Here is a 20,695-nt window from a genome sequence, read left to right as displayed (position 1 = left end):
TTGCCCCACTATGATCCCCATCTGGTTGGAGAAAAACTTGAAAGGCTCCAGCTGGTCCTAAAAGGCTAGAAATGATAGAAAAAAGCTATCCAGAAGACAGCACTAGAGAAAATACTTGTAAGATTACTCTCCCTGGTCTACAGGTTCTGCCATATACAGTTCTGAGCAGAAGTGGGTCACATGGTGCATGGAAGGCCATAGCCAGGTATGCAACACAGAGAACAATGAAGAATTATTAAAGTAATTTAAATGGTCCACAGATGGCTAAGAAAAAACAAAGGGGTCTCCAAATTCTAAACAGCTCAGGACTTCAAAGGTTTCACCACAGTAGAAAGCCACAGCACCCTGCACATATCATCCTGCAGCACAGAGTCCTGCACATTTTTCTTTTTTTATAAAGTGGGATAGAGACTTTAACACAGCTTTGTGCAACCTGCAAGTCAGCAGCTCTGAGACCAAAAAGTCTCTCTGCATTGCAATGGCAGACCTGCATATTACCAAACCAGGGAAATATGCAAGCCAGTATTACTTTCTGCTGAACTGACACGCTCCTTTCAGATCATTTCACACACAATTTGGAACTAGTGTTACACTAGGAGGTGTAAGAAGCACTAGTAAACATTTCTCTAAGACAGAAGGTTTCAGGTTCATTTAAAAAAAGGCTTCTTATATACAGGATATTCTGACACAATGGGTAGAGACTAGCTCCTGTTTCCTTCACAAGGCTTAAAGAACAAGATGTAGCACAATGACAAAGGTACCTGCTTGTCTCAGTCAATGCAAAGCCAAGCCCTGGAAACCATCTAACATTATATGCTCACTGCCAAGTATTGTTTGAAAACCGAACCTTTTAAAATATCAGTTTTCTTAGTCTGAATTGGATACAGTATCCTTGTAATAACCTCCTTCTAGATGTGCTGCACTTCCTTCTCAGGATTCAGGATTGCCACTTATAATCAGCCAAAGGAACAAAATGTTTCTATTATTTATGTTGATTTTTTCATGGATGGTAAAGGATTCATCATCATGTCAGCCGCTTTATTGTTACCTACTCTGCCTACTGCCTACGAGACTCAGCTGTAGCTCAGGGCCAAGCAGTGAAAGGCAAATTCCCAATACCAAGTTTGCTTGTCCTATCAGTTCTATAGAAAGCAGCACGTAGGCGTAAGGAAAAGCAAAGAAAACCATTTAAACTACCTTGCCATGTAGTTTGTGAACATCATATCTTATCTGGGTAAATTCACGGAGTCCAAAGGATCCTCCAATGAGATACAGCTGAAAACAGAATGAAAACAGATGTGTTAGGACTGTTACAGAAATGAACGCTTTGCACACCTACAAAAATATTGTGCATACTGACCCAACTCATTTACCAAGGGACTCTACTATTTTTCCAACAGAAACCAGGAGCTGAAGAAAATGCTACTTTAGAAAATTAGTACAGGTGCCTTCTTCCACTCTCTGAGCCTGGATTTCACACATTTCCTCCTTCACACAAAGACAGCTGCTACATGACTCAGACTTTCAAGAGACTTCCTCTCCTCTTACCCCTTCTTTTCCCTCCCCATGTGGTTTCCTGACATAATGGCAGCAAAGGAACCTTTACCTCACTGCCACAGGTTCACACTCTATGGGGAAGTAACAATGCCACACTGACTTACTCTGATGTCTGTGGGTAACAGATCTAATTAAGCTTCGGAACAGACCATGACTGTAGCTACAGTTCAATAACATATTATCACCCAGGCTAAGAAATCATATCCAGCACACCTATCCTTTTATTATTCCTTAGTTATCCTCCAATTTCCTCCACACCTGTGAAGCTTAAGAATAATAAAGGGAGAAATGGGGTAGGTAAAGGTAGACAAAGGTAGATGCTGTCTGTTAATGCAGATGCATAGGAGACCAAAAGGCTTCACATCTAGACACGCAAATCTAAGGAAGGTGGAAGCATGAGGAACCTCTAAGGACCTGAGTGGAGGTAGAAAAAAAATCCAAACAAAACCCACCACCACCACCCTCTTCATATGCAACTTTGCTGTTTCAGCCCTTCATTACAGGCAGCTGCTGCACTGCTGGTTTCTACACACTGCTGGCTGATTTCTTACTACATATTAGGTTTGCAGCAATGGCCTGTGTCCAAGAATTGTTATAATTATGCTGTGCAGGTAGTCAAAGTGCATGTTCTTTCCAGAAAGTAGTTCACTGTGGCCACGAAGAATTAGAAATTAGAAACAAAAACCTGCCTTCTACACTTATTCAGTCTCCAAGTTGCAGGACTGCATTATTTCCCACCAAGCAGGTAAAATTACTCACAAGCACATGAACACTCTCTCCACATACACACTTAGATGCTGGTAAGGTACAGACTGGTACCCCAGAACTGAGGTACTCTGTCCAAAGAAAAAGAAACCCTTCACCAATAGCCAGATGTTAAAGGCTCCAGAGCCTCTTTCTGGCCCTTTCAATAAGCCTTAAAATTTAGTTGATAAAAACAAATAGACACAAATTTTGCAATATGAACACCCAGTTGCTAGGCCACAGACCACAAGTTTCAGAAAGCCAGTCAGAAAATCATCATATGGCACCAAGTCCAGGAACTAGAAATATGAATGATCAAAAACTGGATGGCATCATACTTGCACTGTTTCAAGGGATTAATGATGATCTTGCAGATACTGAATCATCAAAATACTCCCTGGAAAAAAAAATTAAAGAAAAGTCTTCTTCATGTCAGTATTTTGGTAAGAAAAAGTAACAACAGAAAACGAAGTGTTCAAAAAGGTTAAAAAGAACTTGAACATTATTCAAAATTTATTCAATCAAATCAAAAGATTTTTCAGATGAAGATATGGTAGCACATAATGCTGAAAATCTCAAGGATCAGACTGTAACTGAATTTTAACATGGTTGATGCCTCAGCATAAATTTTCATTAGCTGATCTTTAATTCCTAACAAGTATTATGTTAATTTACATCCACTGTGTTAATAAAGTTTAAGTCCTAATAAACACAAATCTGAAATGCTATAGACAACTACATGGCTGTTACAAACCAGAGCTTATTGCCTTTTTTTCATATTAGTATGTTGTCAAAGAATGTCTATGGCAAGGAAAAAGCAACTGCACTAGAAATGGTTCAGTTATTAAACCAGGCAGAAAGCAGCAATTACTTGTGACATCAATTAAAAATTAATTTGCCCAACAATGAACTTGCATGGAGCATATCCTGTTATGAGATGCAATATGAACAATTGGAAGACTTTGGCTTAAAAAGACATGCTGCAACCTGAGAAAGAAATAATACATTCTTTAGCTTTAAAACTCTGTAAAGTACACTGCAACTATGAAAAATCAAGTTGAAGGTTGTTGCATGAAGCAAGTCACGTGCTACTTACTTTGTCTCATCACATCCTATCACTCGTTTGACAGCAACCATCCACAACACAGTACATTTTATATTTGCAGCTATACACAGTAAAGAAGTTGATACACACACACCTCTCATTTCCTCTTTTAGAATTCAGGTTTTGGCATGACATTGCAGTTTTACTCAAAACACCTTGGTACTATTAAGAGGAAAAACTTGTTTTGTGATATACTTTCGCTCTTCATACAGCAGAAGCAGCATAACAAGCCTGGCAAGCCGGCACACTCAGCTTATCAGGCATTACTAGCACAGTTGCCTTTACATTTCCAATACTGCAATGGCTGATTTACCTTATCATGAAACATCAGTTAAGTTCCAACAGAGACAAAGCACACTGATGCTGTAAGAAAGTACAGATGCTGCTGAAATATTACACAGTGTAATGCTGGAAGGTTAGGACTAAGATTAAATAGTTTTGCAAAGTATACGATACACACAAAGAATATAAATAATATGTTTACAAATCCACTTGACCAATGTTCTAAAGAACCAAAGATGAGGTCTGACTTCACTGCAAAACCAGACCAGAATCAGTCATATTCAGCACTTATTTAATCAACCAACAGCATGTCAATACAGTCAGCTGACAGCCCTGAGCATAAATCACACTCATCTACACAAGCCAGAGCAGCAACAGACAGCTATTCAGTCAATTACCCTTTAGAAAACTGTGTTCAAAAGCCAATAAAAGAAGGTATAAATGAATTTATTCAATGGTAATACTATTAAAGGTAGCAAAGGACTTAGTGTCTGACAATGCATGGAGCAGAAACACTAGTCTTGGCTTTAACTGTTACCTTTCTCTTCTGTTGCATTGTGAGGGAAGATGCTCTCACTACCTTAATTTCAGTTAGCTGTACTTACAGACAAAGAGAACCAGCAAAAATCACCAGTCAAAATAACTGGAAGTAGGATAAGATTCAAAATTTCCAGCACCATACTGGCTTGTTAGCTTTGCATATTCTGTATGTCTTACATACTTTTCTAGTTCCCCAAGCTGTAAAAGAGACACAATCTCTACATTCTTTGCAAAACATTCTTCAGTTAAAAAAGCACTACAATGGAACAATTTGCCCAATGTAGCCCAAAAGCAACAATGAAGTCTAACTTCCATCCACTAGTCCAGGCATACAAAGACAGTAGAAGCTATTCAGGATGCCATATAAATATAAGTTAGGTTGGCAACATTCTAATGAAGTCAGGATCAAGTTCACTCTCCTGTTAACTGAAGGGGGAAATATAATGTCACATATAATAAAAATTAAAATATATTTTTGTCATTACAATTTTAGAATCATACAGATACTTAATGTACATGATAAAATATTAAGGCATTGGCATCTGAAGAATACTCAAACTGCAAAGTTCATATATACCTGCATTCTTTTATTGTGAGGGAACTATTCATTTTATTTGCTTCACAATGCAGAGAATTATGTAGTGAATAACATCCGTCTGGTTACTTGAATGCTCTCAGCAGACTGATGAAATGATAGTAACTTCTCATTTTTTCTTTAACGCCTGAAGTTTAATTTAGGGAGGCAAAGATCATTAACCATACTAGTTAGCCAGCACTTAACACCAAAACAAACAGCTTAACAGCACTGCTAGTACAACCCCCATCAAAGATCCTACACTGGATTATTCCTTTATGTTTCAATGAGTACACAAAAAACCCCCTACAATGTTGTAATGCAATTATGCATGCATGGAAGACTTGCATGTTCCAAAACAAAATGAAAGATAGGATGTGACATAAGAGTACCATCTGTCACATACACTCAGCAACCTCAATAAACATTTTATGTAAAAAAATGACATAAAATTCTCTTTAATAACATTCTTTTAAAAATTCTATTTGTTCACGTCTTCATTGGGAAGCATGTTATGCAATCAGTTATAGATGGCATCAGACTGATCCTTTGAACAGCATTTTAGGATGGGAAATATTTGTATTTTTCACTAGCTACAGTGGGTGGTCACTGAGGGCTCATAACAGCAGAACTTAGAACAGATACCTTTTTTAGCTCCCTGCACAATCTAATGCAACCAGCTTCACTTTGTTGGGTTAACAAAATAATAAGAAACTGCTTCTCTGGCAGCACCAGCAATTTGCCATGTTATAGGCATCCCTGTTGTTAAAGAAAGCCATTCCTCCTACAGTACCAGTTGTGAAAGAGATTATTACAAAGTCATAAATTCCTAAATTAACCAAATCACAATGTTTAGTGCTGGCAACACAGATCATGTGGTGGTAGAAAATGTTATGATATATATACAAAGAAGGAACATGGTAATTTTCTAACCTCTCCTTCAGGACTGCTGCTACAGAACTCTCCAGCTATTCATCAGGAGCTTCAAAACTACAGCAGTAGTGAATTATTTTAGTTTAGTTTGCAGTGATCACAGCAAAGAGAGTTTTAGGGGTTCCTTTTTAAAGAACTGTCAGATGTGCAGTACATGACTGGTGAAAGATGGCAATTTGGCCGTCCAGAAGACCGAAGTCTCTTTTCTTTTCCCTAAATAAAGTAGCAGGGCAAATTGCCAGTCCCAGAAAAGACCAGGCAAGTCATCTTAACCTGAAGCGCCCCCCTCTGCCAGCTCTAACTCTCAAAAGTTTATTTCCTACAGCCATTCCTGCACTTGGCTCTAACGCTAAAACTGCAGAGGAGAAAAACAGTGCGAAGTCTTCTCAGAAACTTACTAAATCATCTCTTCACCCTCAACGGAAGCAAAAGAGGATCTACCTTTACTTCTTGTCTACAAAAAAAAAAAATGGAAATAACTTTAATTCACACCAGAGGTCTCCTTTGGAGGAAAACAGAAACCAAACCTGCATGCATCCATCAGGAGTTCTTTCATTCAAAGGCACATCAAGTAAGTGAATGCTCTGATTTAATGCAAATGTTAGAATCACACCTTGTAGAAAGGGTGAACTGCATTACACTCAAAAATGGATGAAATACAGCAGTGGATGTCCACATGGATACCATGCTGGCATTCAGGAACAGCAGCCAGTATAAACTGGAGCCAATTGCTACTGACTGATAAAACAGTAGTTTACACAGCATGTAGAACATGTGCAGAATATTAAAACTGGCCCAAGGTATCAGGTTAATTGGCTCAGTAAGAGAATGTTCCAAGCAATGATTTTAAAGATCGCAAACATGAATGGCTACAGGCCAGAGGAAAAAAAAAAATCCTTGCCCAGATCCTTGCAATCTTACTATTCAATGTCTTATGAGAAAACAAAACTTTTGTTTGTTAAAATGTCCAATTTATAATAGGTTTTAAACCAAAGAAAATGCATGTAATAGAAACCAATCTAAGAATAATGCAGAAGAGATAGAAACCCATATGTTCTTCAGTGTGAGCACGAGCAAGAAAGGACAGTTTCAGCCACAGGATTGTCATTGTGCATTACACACATTGCTTGGGCTGGTCAGACAGCAAAGGAATTTCACTCTGCAGCTGCAACTGTTTGAAATCCAAGTCTTCCCTGGTGACCAAGCTGCAGTTTCTAAACACCACCTTCATTTTCTCCATAAGCTTCTAAAATACAAAATACCAAGTCTTTATTAAAATGATCATTTCCACATCTCACAGGTTCAAATCTAGCCAAGGTAAACTACAATGAGAAAGTGTTTACATCTTGTGGCAAGCTGGTATTCTTGTGTGTGTTAGGCCCTGCTCAAAAATGAACAATAAACTGAAACCTGCATGGAAGAACATAAAAAAAACCACCACAAGAAGTGTTATTTCCCTATTGCTAATCCCAGACAAGGAATGAAGATTAAACGTTCTATAGAATAAACACAAATCTTACACTTTTACCATCACAACCCCTTGAAGAAGTGGGGGACCTAGGGCAGGACTAAACACACAGTGAAAACAGGCAAGTCTGGACTTCTCTTTCTGTTCTGAGGCTCAAGAGAGAATATCAGACTCCCCCGAATGCCAGATTAGTCCATCCTAACAGCCTTAAACAATGCAAATGCACCCTTTATGTTCTGAAATGAAACAGAGGGAAAATCTGAAGTACTAAGGAGTGTCTATTTGTTAGTCACACAGTTTGTTAGTTAGTATCTTGAAAACTGCTCTCAAAGACTGAAAATGACAAAAATTAAAGCACTGATTCAAAAGGAGAACTCAGAACTTTTAAGACCTAACAGTCAGCTGAAAGATGGAAGTCAGCTACTTCAGACTGCACAAACTGGACTCCACAGAAGCTCAGTCAGCCTGAAGACTCTGGCTTCCACATGAGCAGCAACAGTTCCAGGTCTGGTTTTATCTGGAACAGCTCCACACTGTGGATTCAAACACACACAGATGAACAGGAGATGCAAAGCAGAAGCACAGCAGAAGTCAAAGACATATCTCATCATAGGCCTAGAGACCCAACATATATAATACAAGTCACTGAAGCATAAAAACAACACTCTGTTATTCACTGGTTGGGAGCAACAACTTTTAAATTCTAAAAACAGTTTTGTATTTATTGCTCCTCTAGACTGCAAATGTAATATTTGTGACTTTTACAGGCAATCACAATTTATCTACAAATACTAGAAGTCAGAATTATCTTCTCATGGATGAATGTTAACTTCTATTCATCTCTCAAAAAATGCATTAACATTTAAATCAACTGTTCTGCATATGTCAAATTTTATTGTAAAGTTACATGAAGTGACAGATATTAATAAAAGTCCTGCAATTCAGTATTATGAATTGTTCAAGGCAATAATGTGAAAGATGTTAGTAATAATACTGACATATCAAAAAGAGAAAAATGCTGATTGCAGTAATTCTTCTTTAAACAGTATCAGAAGATAATGTAATAACAGTTTCTATTCATAGACACTGATAGCAACAGTAAGATCTCAGAATTGTGATTACACCCAAGAAAAATTGTCCACACTTCCAGTGTTCATATCATCCTTTTACAGGCAGATCCTGCAGAATCTGTGGGAAAAAGCATGCCTTGTATTTAGCATACCCCAGGACTCCAAATTGAGCAGTTTTTTATTAAATGAACTAGAAATGTTGAATTTAAAGAAATCTATGAAAATTTAACCCATTAACCCTGTAAACTTCCACTTTAAGTAATTCACAGGACAACAAAATATCATTTCATGTATCTGTAAAACATTTCTGGGCATCAGTCCTTGCTCCCAGATGACCCTGACTTCACACCAGTGAACAAAACTAATCCGTGGACATGTAATTTCAGGTCCTGACGTCTGGAAAAGTTGTTTTGGTTTTGTTTGTCAAAACAACTGGCTCATTAGTGAGAGCCTAAGATACCACTGACCTTCTCTAATGGTGCCTAGACACACTGACCACATTGCTGCAGCATCGTTAGGGACTTGTTCCAAGCTGACCTTTTTTCTCGTCCTGTACCCGATGTGCATTCTTGGCATCCCTTGACAAAGTGTTTATTGAAGTAAACTTGCACTATTCAAGGCAGCAGCGTAGATGGCATTGCAGTACAGTCTGTGCTAATAATCACTAGTGGAAATAGATTTTAGAAACATATTTATTCCTAGTAAAATCTTTCACTGCTCCAAGCTACCTTTGGCATTCTCCTTTGGCAATACTAGGCATGCCATGTAAAACACCAAAGACAAGATCCAGAAGGAGAATCAAAGTACTTGTAAAAACAGTCATCCTGTAATGACAGGATGAGGGAAAAAACCCCCACATAACCCCAAAAAAATGAAAGGAAGTCAAAATCTACAGCAATAGGTATGGAGAATGTTGCAACATACTGTAAATTTGAAAATCTGCATTACTATACACACAGTGTGATATACTTATTTTAGGCGTGCAATAAAAATCATCAAATTAACCACAGACTATATTTTCTTTCTGCTAAGATATCATTTCAGATAATCAGAACATATTTTTTTCCTTGTAACATACTGACAGACCTGGAACTCCACCTATGCATTCATTTTGCAGCTTACAGAGTTTGAAAAATCCTTGCCTAGAATCAGACGGAGACACAACCACAAAAGCAAACCTTGGGAATTGCTGACAGCATATGAAACAACATGGGGGCTTTTAACATGTGTCTTACATTTGTTACTACTTTGCAATTTTGAAATCCAAACTTGCTCCCTTAATGATACAAAGCCATCATTTAAAACTGCTGGTGTAAAAGAACTTCCAGCAGACTTCAAATATTCCAAGTGTACCAGAGAGGTGACCTTACATGTTCAGTGTCCCATAAGGAAGGTCTGATGCTGGATGCACCAGCTGTAAGATCAAGGAGCCTTGCTCTCTCAGGATCTTATAGAAGCATCACTGCAGCAATATGACATTGACAGACACATCCCTTTTGGTCAGGTAGAGCTGGCTGTGGAATATAAAGCAGTAGAAACTGAAGCTCTCCTTTTATAATAGAGCCACAAATGCTGGAGACTTGTAAGTTAAGCTTCATGTGATAAGGAAGGAGATCCCATACTCAAAACAGCAAACAGAGATGCCAATAGAGGTGACAAAGATATTTAAGTTACCACAGAGGTGGCACAGCCCTCTACTGCAAAAGCAAATTTTAGATCTACCTGTAAGGTTGCTGGAGTTCATCCCAACACCTACACAGATGTTACCACCTTCAGAAATGCTTTGGGACTACTCACTTGATCACATTCAAGCTCTTGAGATATTCGGTACCATCACTCTCTCCTGCATGCTTACTGTTTTATGCTGCACAGAGATACTGTATCTGCAAAGTTTACAAAGTTACAGAAAAATTCCAAAAAAAGTCTCCTGCAGGTTTAAGTCCTACCCCCTACAGTTTCATTGGTGCTCACAATGAAACACCTCCAGCTACTGAGAAAGTATGACTGAAAACTGTGATTTACACATCTCACTTTGAATGTTGTTGTCAGTATGAGGCTTGAAGATCAATCAAGAAAACTCCTTCTCCACTGAAATATTCTAACAGCCCCAAGACCAAATGAACAAATAAAAAAACTATCAGGATAATCTACACTAAAAAGTAAGAAATATTTTAAAGATATATTTTAGGGGGGGTGCAATGAGACACCCATCTTTCTTTGAATTAGGGTCACTTTAACCTTGAAGTTTTAGCTATTTTGGCACAGGGGTTTTTCATTCAAATATGCAGAATAAAAAGGCAAGATATGAAAGCTATGAAAAGATACAAAAAAAAATTTGATTTTTTGCTGCTGAAAAAGCAAATATGGAACTGATGAAAAGTTCAGTTGTACTGAAGAATAGTCCTGCACCAGTCTAGAGAGAAAAAAATTATGTACAAAATGTAATACTCTAACAGAAATCTTTGGTTTCAGTATTATTAACAAATTCAGCAGAATTTAAAGGATTGCAAAAGCATGCTCCTTCTGATTCTTTGCCTAGATTCACTGTCTTTTTAGCTGTAATTGATCTTTTAGCACAATTCTGTTCAGCTTTAGAGATGCCTTCAGAGCTCCATAGACAGCTGGGTAACTGACTATTGCATGAATTTTCCTTTTTCTTACTCCCTGGGAAGCCTTTGGGCAGCAAGTCAGAAACATTCTGAAGTATTCACAAGGGAGAATAATTTTAAGGCAGGGAGACATGAAACCCTGGAAAGAAATATAATAGAATATTTCTCTATATAATGTTGTGTCTGGAGGAAAAAGCTCTGTCACAACAGGAACAGAATGAAATTAGGCAATACAAAGTCAAAGAAACCAGTCTTAAAGATTCCTGCTATGACCTATGGAAAATCTTGCAAAAACAACTGGAGATGGCCAAAAGGACAACCACAGGCCTGGCCTGGGATGCTGAAGCCCTGGCTCTGAAGCACTGAAGCTGAACTGAGACAATCTATGCCACTGCTGCCAGATGGTTGTTCGAGCTCATCTTAAAAACCCTAGTTACGTACCAGAGTGCTATATCCTAAAAAAAGAGCAGTATTTTCCTAACATATGCTCATTTATTTTGGGGGTACTTTCCCAAGTGATGAAAGGCAATCCCCACTCTCAATGTACAACGTACAGAATTTTGCAGACTTTTCTAAAATAAACTAAGTCAATTCCTTCAAGTCTTCCTTAAAAGTGGAATGTTAGCTTTACCTTTTATGTTGCTTTCGTCTAGACTTTACAGTTTATCACCACCATCTTCAGGATAGCACCACAGAGTTAAAAAGTTACTCCAGCTGAGGACTGAGTACAGAGGAAGAATCCTGTTTCATGTTTTACTCTATTTTTTACAAGTTCCTCCATCTTGTAATGACATTTCTGTCTTTTCACGATATTACAGACCACATTATTTCTACAGGACCTACCTTACCTCCAAAGATACCTTTTAATTTATCAAGCATGTGGTAACTACATTTTATAGTATCTTTTTAATCCTTTTGAGAACTAAAAAGCTAAGAAACATATCTTTGCCCTACTTCTCTAAAATGCAGTTCTCACAGGGAATAATGTAGAAAGTTTTATCAAAATCAGAATCTTAGGTATCAGTTGAATCTCCTCAGCTACTATACCAGTTAATGTGATATACTTATTATTAAAAAGCAGTGGTGATTTTTTTTCCTCCATTAGGTCACCACCTCTAAGTATCTATAATTTAATCACATAGTATTTTCCCCAGGCCTTCTACAGAGTTAAAATTGAGCTGGAGAATACTAAACTGCCTGACATTCCGTAATTCTGGAAGAAAAGTAGCAAGCCTCAAATAATTACATAAACAAAAGCACTGCAAGCTAAAACTATATCCAACCTTTAACATCTAAGAAAGTTGCTATTAAACTGAAGAATATTGTCAGAGCACTCATACATGAAAAATCCGAAAACAAAATAAATTTGGTGTAAGCATGAAAGCAGCGCAGTTCTGGACAGCCTCTCAGGTACATTCATGCAAGCAGGATACCTAGCAAACTGTAGCACTGTGCTTGATCACTTCAGGAAAGGTGTTGTAGGCCGAGTTTGTGTGCGACAGCAGGAAGCAGAGCTGCTGATGCAAATGATTTCATGTAGCTGTAGTATTATCACACTGTTTTGCTGGTTTGTTTGGCTTCACTGTTTTCATTTCTTACAAATGCCTTCATCAGTATCTCAAGAAAAGATACTTCATTAATAACTCCCATGAAAGGCCTTACTCTAGAACATCTGTAATATCACTTTAACGGCCTTAAACTTTTTTTAAACTCTAACAAGTCTCAATGTCCTTCTTTGGTCCACTCCATTTTTTCCACGGCATGCTGCCAAATATTTGAGGAAGATGACACTGATTTCTCTAGTAGCTTTCTAAAAGTGTTGTAATTATCCTTTGCCTTATTCTTTATCCACCTTGAAAACCACCTTGCAAACCAACTGCACAGATGGATAAGGAGACATGAGTTGCACAAACAGAAACCACACTGGCCTTGGCGCTGCTTTTGTCTTCCTTCCTGAGTTTCTATCCATAAGTGCATCTGAGTTTTTTTTCATTTTCCCCCTAATAAACACACTTAGGACAGACAATGTGCAACCTAACGTGCACTATCTACAGAGGTAATGTCTGTAAGAGAGTCTTATAATTTTGTTTCAGTCCTTTGACATTATTGATCTTTCCTAAGCTCAACTACTCTAAAAAAGTTATGCCTCACCATTTTGAGCACAGCTAGTACCCATAACCCATCAACTCAAAATCTTTCCACTTATTTAGATGTACAAATTATCAGACCAACAGTGCCACTGCAGTTTAAAGTCCAATCAAAAGCTAAAGAGAGTAAGACGAGAAACACAAGTGGTGTTTCACAGGAAAAAAAACAAAACAACAAAACCAAGCCACCAGCAAAATGCGTTTTCCTCAGTTCCCAGTAAGGAATATCTTCAGGATATGTGTTATAACCGTGTCCCCGAGCTCGGGAGGCCTCCGGGCAGCGCGGCCCCTCAGAGCGGCCGCCGCGCAGGGCCCGGCGGAGCGCCCAGCCGCGGACACGCCTCCGCCCCGTCCCCGCCCGCCGAGCTCCGCCCGCCGCGGCCCCGGCAGCGCCGGCGGCCTCCCCGCGCTGTGCCGCCCCCGCACCGCTCACCAGCAGGGGCACCCCGAAGGTCATCGTGCGGCTCCTCCACAGCTTCCGCAGCTTCTCCATTTCCCCGCTCCCGCCCCACGGGCCCGGCGCCGCCCTCCCGCCTCCGGCCCGGCCCCGGCGCTTCCGGCGGGACGCGGCCCCGCGCCTCTTCACGCCGGTTCCGCTGGGCATGGGCTGCGCCTCAGCCCCTTCCCTCCACACACCCCCCGCACGCTTTCCTTCACAGCTCGTTGATGAACGCAGTTGAGCAGGCCTCGTCACGAGCTGTATCTCTTCATTCTGTAGCCTGCTTCCCTAAGGAGAGAAGATTGCCGACCGCGATCATCTGTTTTTCTGCATTGTTATCCCTTGTCCCAGTCAAAACGAACCAAAAAAAGCCTTTTCAAAACAAAGTTGGCTACAACGGTGCTAGTGAAAAAGGTGGTAGCCTTACTGTGATATTTGGAGGCAATAGTCCTTCATACCTGCTGGGAATTAAATGTGCTGTGCCGCCCAGCCCAGCAGGTCTCAGCTGCAGCCTCTCGCACGGTGTTGGAGTGCTGAGCTGTCACCGACACGAGCACCCATTCTCCAGGCACAGGCTGCAATGTTTTTATGTGTTACGGTAGCCAGAGGTTCCGCCCAGACCTGGCAGCCTCTGGCAATCGCAGAGTGGAGACAGAACGCCAGGTCCTCTTTTCCATACTTCTGAATTGCTACACAGCCTTTTCACATTGCACGTCATTGCTGATGGCATGCAGCGCAGGGACAAATTGTAACAAGGCACCTGCTGCCTCAACTCAAAGAGTAATTTAAAAACGTTTGAAAATTGAACATTTATGATTCCTTCCTTTGGTCTTCTCCATTAATCAAGGAAGTGATGGAGGTACTTAATAAAGTTTTCGGACCATGCTAATAAGATAGCACATATATATATAAACTAAAATGAGAATAAAACCAAACACATATAGTAAGATAAACTAATATTATTGTAATCCCATATCCACTAACTTGTTCTGAGAACCCTACCAGTCTAGAGAGAAAGAAACAGAACTGAAGAATAAAAAAATAATATAGCAGGAAATTACTATTTCTTGAGTACCTCAGTAACACAAAGGCAACATGAGTATAAATTCCAGAGATGCAAGCTGTCAGCTGGGAGCAGTGAGAGCAAGAGAACAGGTCTGTGTGTGTCCATCCCTGTGCTGTGCTGAGCCTGGGATGAGCTCATCACAGAGCACAGGCTCAGTGCTGGGAAACCAACACACCCAGGGCCTCTGAAAGCACAACTGTCCCTTCTGAAGAGTTTGAGAAAAATAGGCTTCAAATCACAGACTTGTGAAGAGGAAGGCAACTGACCAAAAAGAAATCAGAAAGAATAATGTCATGGAATTAAGGAAGTTGTGATCATAGATAAAGACATGCTGAGAAAAGAGGTTATTACTTACTTCGCTCCTCTTATGCCTTCCCTAGAAAGTTTATTTTGTACCTCTAATATTCCAGTGTTAGGCTAACCTGACGTGCAGTCTTACTCTCCCACCTGAATACTATAGGTCACTGCTAGAGACACAACCCACAGCTACTGATGCCCATGTGCAGAATTGGTGCCATCTCATCCCAGCTTTTAAAATGACACCAAAAAACCTGGCTGTAAGAAGAAGGGTTAAGAGTTTCTTCCAATGCTATGGGGTGCTCTTGTTAAGATTCATACAGTGTTCTTCTGTTTTCATTGATAACTGCTGATGGTATTTAAAATTTTCCACGTGGTGTTATACGGAGAAAGCAGCAAGAGAAAGTAAATGTGTAACTAAATACAAATATGATAGAATCATGTAATAACAACAACAATTTTGTAATAATTGGAAGGATAATAAAAATGCCTAAGACAAACATGCTGTGCCAGAGATGAACAGTAAATTAGGATTTTAAAATGTCTTAATGTTTAATAATCTAAAATGCTGTTAAATTACAGAGTTAAAGCCATTATCAATAAATATTTTATTTCCACAGTGTCACTTTGTTCATTTCATTATTTGTTGATCAGTCACCTTGAACAGAGAGGGGTAGGGAGAAACCATTTTGAAGACTGGAATATATTCTGGGTTTGATTTACAGAAGTTTGATGCCTCCTTGATGTGACCCCTACTGGCATCAACAGATAGGCAAACATAAAAGTGTGTTAAAAAACATCTGGGGGTTTTATGACATTCACAGCTTGCCCCAAATGTTGTTCCCAATACTTCAAACACATATTTATGTTCCCAAGTAGGCTAAATGTGGCTTTCTTGTCCGGGTTACCATATAACCAGTTAAGCATTTTTTACTTTGTGAAGTACTGTGAGAGGGTATTCTGTGTGAAATGTGCCTCTGGAGCCCATCTCCTAGATGCATACATGATGCTTCATCTGAAGGTCAGGTGCAGAGTGAAAACACAAGGGTGATGGCCGGCTGGCTTTTGTCACAACAAAGGGAACGAGGTGTTTCTGAGTGCAGTTTCCCTGGCCTAGACAAATGCTCTGGGAAAGCCTCTTCTCACTTTCCCCCTGAGAAGGACCTTTAAAATTTGTTGCATATAATGTGCTGTTGGCTGTTGGCAGAAACCCTGGGAACTTCAGACAAATGAAGCTTGCAATGCTGCAATGGTTTAGGCTGCAATGACCACAACTGCAGGGGAATACAGAGTGGAACAGGACATTGTGCAATATGGTTTCTGGATAGTGGCATGGAGGTCATGACAGAAATCTTATTAAACACCCCTGGACAAGCCATACTAATGAAGATTGGTATTGGACTGGTTACCAGGAGCTGCAGAATTGCTCACAATGCAGCACTGGCTGTGGGTAGACAAGGTTAATAAGGAACACGACTTCAGTTCAATGTAGAACTTGCAGCAGTTTGTACAGAGGACGAAAATGAGAGGCATGTTGTAGAGGTTTTGTTGCCTAAACACGCATCACTTCAGGAGGCAGTGGAGCGAAGCCATCCTGTGAGTTACATTTCTATCCAGTAAATCTCTCCAGAGCCTCCTGCTTCAATAAGGGCATGCACGTGTAACAAACCATCAAACATTGTCTGTGCAGACATGATGTACATCATAGCCAAGACCTTCAGCCCCAAAAGCACACACTCCTGTATACCTGAGCTAAAGAAACAGCTGGTTGGACTTAGCATGTGTTTGCAACCAAAAAAGGAAACAACCACCATCTTAAGGGCTTGTAGTTCTCTCTGGGTGCAGGGTGGAAGCCCTGACTTGGTAGTAGCTGTTGAGAACACTATTTCTAAAGAGAACACTATTTCTAAAGAGAACACCATTTCTAAAATGGCAACTCCCTTCAACACACTGCCTGTTCCTTTTTCATCCTCCTTTGTGTAGCCAAGAGAAGTTGCAAGGGAGAGAGGGGGCCTGGATTTCCCCTTTGATTCCTTCCTATACTTTCTGACTAGACTTCCTAGTGAGGTAATTGAGTGGAAGAGTTAGTGTACTTGTCCTTTCCTGATTCTGTGCTTTCTCATCAGCTGTCAGAATTAGCATAAGTACATCCAAGGACCAGATTCTTGTCAGGAGCCAGCTTGGAGAGGCCAGTGAGCCAGCTGTGCCCATTTTTCATTCCACTGAAATAGTGCACACAGCGGAAGGCACTGTGGTGGCCCATGCATTGAAACGGTCATCTGTGCTTTCCAGATGTGGTCCTAAGTTTCCCCCTCCACCTCCAAAAAGGGAGGAGAAAGGAACAGGTTGACATTCTTTGGGTTCACCATTTGTTTTTTACCTTCTTGGGTTGGCTCAAGAATAGGCCAGGGAAGGATGGCTCTGAAGCCATGTTTTATGTCTGTTAGTGCAGGAGGAAAATCTGAAGGAAATACTGACCTTCCAAACAGATTCACTCTTCTCTTCCTTGTGCTCAGGAAGGCCATTTCCCTAAATACAGCCAGCAAATGTCAGCTAGGAGAGAGATTCCCCAGGGAATCTGAGAGGAAAAATGAAACCAGGAACATTGCCTAGGATTAGGAAAACAGAGGGGTCTGTGCCAAAAAGCACCAATATGGTCAAGTCATGTCTGCATCTAGTTAGTAGCTGCCTCTAATCACCACAGCCCCATGCCTTTTTTGACCCCAAAGAAAAGCCACAATAACACATTCATTTTCTAGGTTCTTTGTTATTATTTTCAAGAGCAGGACAGTCATTCAAGCTCTTAAATTTGAGTACTGAAAACAGGTGGTTGTAGAACAGGAGCACCTTTCATTTGTCCTTCACATGAGTTAGAAACCTGACACTTACAAAAGGGATGGATCTGAGTGGACTTTGTTGCTGGTCTAAGAGATGAGAAGGTTGAGTTCTGGCTCTGGTTCCTTCACTGGCTGTGGGCAGGCGATTTGTCATTGGGGAAGGGGAAACCGAGCCAAAATAGAGAAGAAACTGCTGGGCTTAAATGGGTAGAGGGAGCGATAAAAAGATAAAACAGTTCCAGAGAAGGAACATCACAGTATGTGCACTCTGCCCATATGCATGCTCTCATGCCTGAGAGAGTCAGCAGTTCTCTGTAGATCAAGGATCATGGAGGCCACTGGAGGAGAATACAGTTTAGTTACCACAATTCTCAGTTCCGTGTTGTGGTTCACAGTCATTTTGCCAAGCAGCAGTAGTGGCAGTCCTTGGAAAAGGGACTGAAGCAGAAAGGGTCTTCCCTCCCCTCTGTTGTCTGTTGAAGAAAGAAACTAATGTATGCAAAAGGGTGTGACAAATAAATAGAACAGGAGAGCAGGGATGTTATTTGGGAGCAAACTGGGCAGTTTAGACCCGTGTATGTCTACAGGTTCGTGATGTGCCTGAGGCTGAGGGGGCTGCAGAGGTGGAGGGGGACTCCTCATCCGTTGTGTCCCCTTGTTCCTCCTTGTGGAGGCCAAGGCTGATGTGGCTCTGCAGGGCTGCTGGGGTCAGCCATTCCTTGGGGAGACAGCTCTGGAGAAAGGGGATGCATGAGCTGAAGTAGGCCAGGCGGTTCACCCAGCGGGGGATCTCCTTCCCACATAATATCTGTGGAGTAAACCAAAAAGGAGCATGGTTAATAGTACCAAAACAAGTGTAGAGGCAATGTCATCCCCATCCACACCACCACCTTAACAGGGTGAATTCCCTGTTGCTCAGAACAGAAAGGAGCATTTCCTGCAGTCAGGAACAGCTGTAAGTGTCCACACAACTGCCCAACATGCACAGGGACCCCTGCCAGCCGTAAGTCTTATCAGCATCATAACAGAGACCAGGAAAAACAGTTTATGGCCCTCAGTGGCTTTGGTGATTCTGTTCTCCAGGCAGTCCATGTGTAAAAGAACAGACCTGCTGGGGCTTCACAACCAAGACAATGACATTCCTTTAGCAAATAGTTCAAAAAGTCTGGAAAAATATTTAAGCTGTTGCTGGTCAGACCTTGAGGAGCCCTGAAGCAAAGTATGTCTAGGTAGATGGAGGCGCCTGAGAAGCTGTTCTTGTTGCTTCCTTTTCTTCCTTGGGCTGACACAGTGGTTCAGTCAGCTTATAGTATCTGGGGGTTCTTTTCCTATCCTACCATACCACCCTCTAATTTCTCCTCATATGGTATTTCCAAATATGGGGAAAAAAGCAACAAAAGAAATCCCCAGCCCAGGTTGTAAGTATCTCTGTTCCGTCATAGATGCTCCTGGCACTGATTTGGATTACACTCTGCCAGCAGAAATACTGTTTTCCAAGGTCATATCAAATTCAGCACGATGAAACAACTTACTCCATACTGCAGACCCTTTCTCCTGTAGCATTTAACCACACAGACGTACAGGCGCCAGATTTTAATAGCTGTATCTGGCTTAGACCACATAAAGAATGTTTCCCTTTACATTTTACTATATCCCTTACCAGGCACAGGGAACTGATCAGCAGGCATGCCTCAAGAGCCTGTCTTTAGTAAACTTACTGCCTGTGTATAAGGCCCTATACATAGTCCATACTGGTTCAGGAGTCATGACACCTGAATTCTCCTTCCCTCCCTGTGTTGTTTACCATGGGGCAAGACAGAGAAAGAGGAAACTCCACCCACAGACCTTGTCCCGCAGTTTACATGAATTAGTGGTTCTGGGGTTGTCCATACTGTACCTTTTGCTAATACTAAATTCCTCTGCTCTTCCTCCCACCCTCTTTTTGACTAAAACCACACTTAATTTAATACTAAGTACTGCAAAAACTCAAAGGGTGTTCGTCTGGAGGCCACTAAGAAGATGATTTGGTGAGAAGTCTCTTATTGGCAAGGCTTAGAGGTTTCGAGAAGTTTTCAGGGAGAATGGAACATTCTCTAGAGGATGGGCTGTGCTGTGTTACAGCTGTTTCAGCTGATGAGCAGCTGGTCCTTCCTGCATATGGCCTGGGCGGAATGCTCCAAGCCCCACTCCAACAGTCACCTTAGGCATAAGGGAATTAGCTTGCTCCAACAGTGTGGCGTTTCCAATGAGGTGTGGAGAAGGCAGCAAACCTGTGACTGTGCTAATTTGACTACAGAACTCACTTTATTTTGACACACATTGTTTAAAAATCAATGTGTGAAACTGGAGACATTATCATTAGGCATCAGAGAATGAGAAGAGCCATTTAGCTGCTAAAATTACTTGCAGGCATAGACTGTTCTTTACCTAATACACTCCAAGGACTTCTATTTCAGTCCTTACCAATGCTGTATTCCACTTAACCTTAGACACAGCTATATGAATCTGTATTTTTGAAATTTTTAATCTGGGGACAATAACTTTATTAACAATTTTTATCTCCATCCTGATTTCCATTGCCTGAGCCTGTAAGTGGATAAGCTCTTCACATATGCTTGAGACTCATTAATAGAAAATTTGCTGATACATTTGATTTTCTCAGCAGATGTATCAGACAATTTTCACAAGAATACTGTTGAAGTTTAAGACTTATTTTATGTATTCTACTCAAACATTTTGACCTACACTGTACTATTTTCACCTGAGCCAAAGCCACAAATTGCACTACAATTTCCCTCAGATTTTGTAGCATTCCTCTTTCTTCCTCTTTAGGAACTTAGGCAACACATATTGCCATAGAAAATTACTCAATTTAGGCTCCTTATGATGTATGTATGGATGCAAATTTAGTTCTCAAGCAGTTTAAAGTTTTAATAAAGACTTCCTCCCAGATATTAATAGATAGAGCAAGTAAACCAGGGTATGATTCTTTGGAAAATTAGCTGAAACAACAGAACAGTATAAGGT

At 40.5% G+C, this 20,695-nt stretch overlaps 2 protein-coding genes across 5 annotated transcripts in view; both read right to left on the bottom strand.

Moving 5' to 3' along the window:
• Positions 1-14,642, bottom strand: part of COX16 (cytochrome c oxidase assembly factor COX16) — a 46,017-nt gene extending 31,375 nt beyond the window's left edge. The window contains exons 1-3 of one of the 2 annotated variants that reach the window (XM_088058237.1): positions 14,544-14,642; positions 13,927-14,043; positions 1,198-1,275 (exon numbers count right to left, since the gene is read on the bottom strand). In XM_088058237.1, the coding sequence (XP_087914363.1) occupies positions 1,198-1,275; positions 13,927-14,043; positions 14,544-14,639 (291 nt within the window). In that variant the 5' untranslated portion in view covers positions 14,640-14,642. Of the gene's footprint in view, positions 1-1,197; positions 1,276-13,462; positions 13,587-13,926; positions 14,044-14,543 lie in introns of those variants that run through there. The other variant, XM_005522535.3, reaches the window with a different exon arrangement.
• A 2,940-nt stretch (positions 14,643-17,582) lies between these two features.
• The window catches only part of LOC102112925 (deubiquitinase DESI2-like), a 51,702-nt gene continuing 48,589 nt past the window's right edge, over positions 17,583-20,695 (bottom strand). For all 3 annotated transcript variants that reach the window (XM_005522534.3, XM_088057759.1, XM_088057758.1), the window contains exon 5: positions 17,583-18,476. In XM_005522534.3, the coding sequence (XP_005522591.1) occupies positions 18,234-18,476 (243 nt within the window). In that variant the 3' untranslated portion in view covers positions 17,583-18,233. The remainder of the gene's footprint in view (positions 18,477-20,695) is intronic.

This window comes from Pseudopodoces humilis, chromosome 7 (genome assembly GCF_049639895.1).
Source record: "Pseudopodoces humilis isolate 2021_Gansu_Grassland_sample_001 chromosome 7, ASM4963989v1, whole genome shotgun sequence".
NCBI lineage: Eukaryota > Metazoa > Chordata > Aves > Passeriformes > Paridae > Pseudopodoces > Pseudopodoces humilis.
The sequence above is the reverse complement of the archived record's forward strand: the minus strand, read 5'-3'. Positions and strand labels throughout refer to the sequence as shown.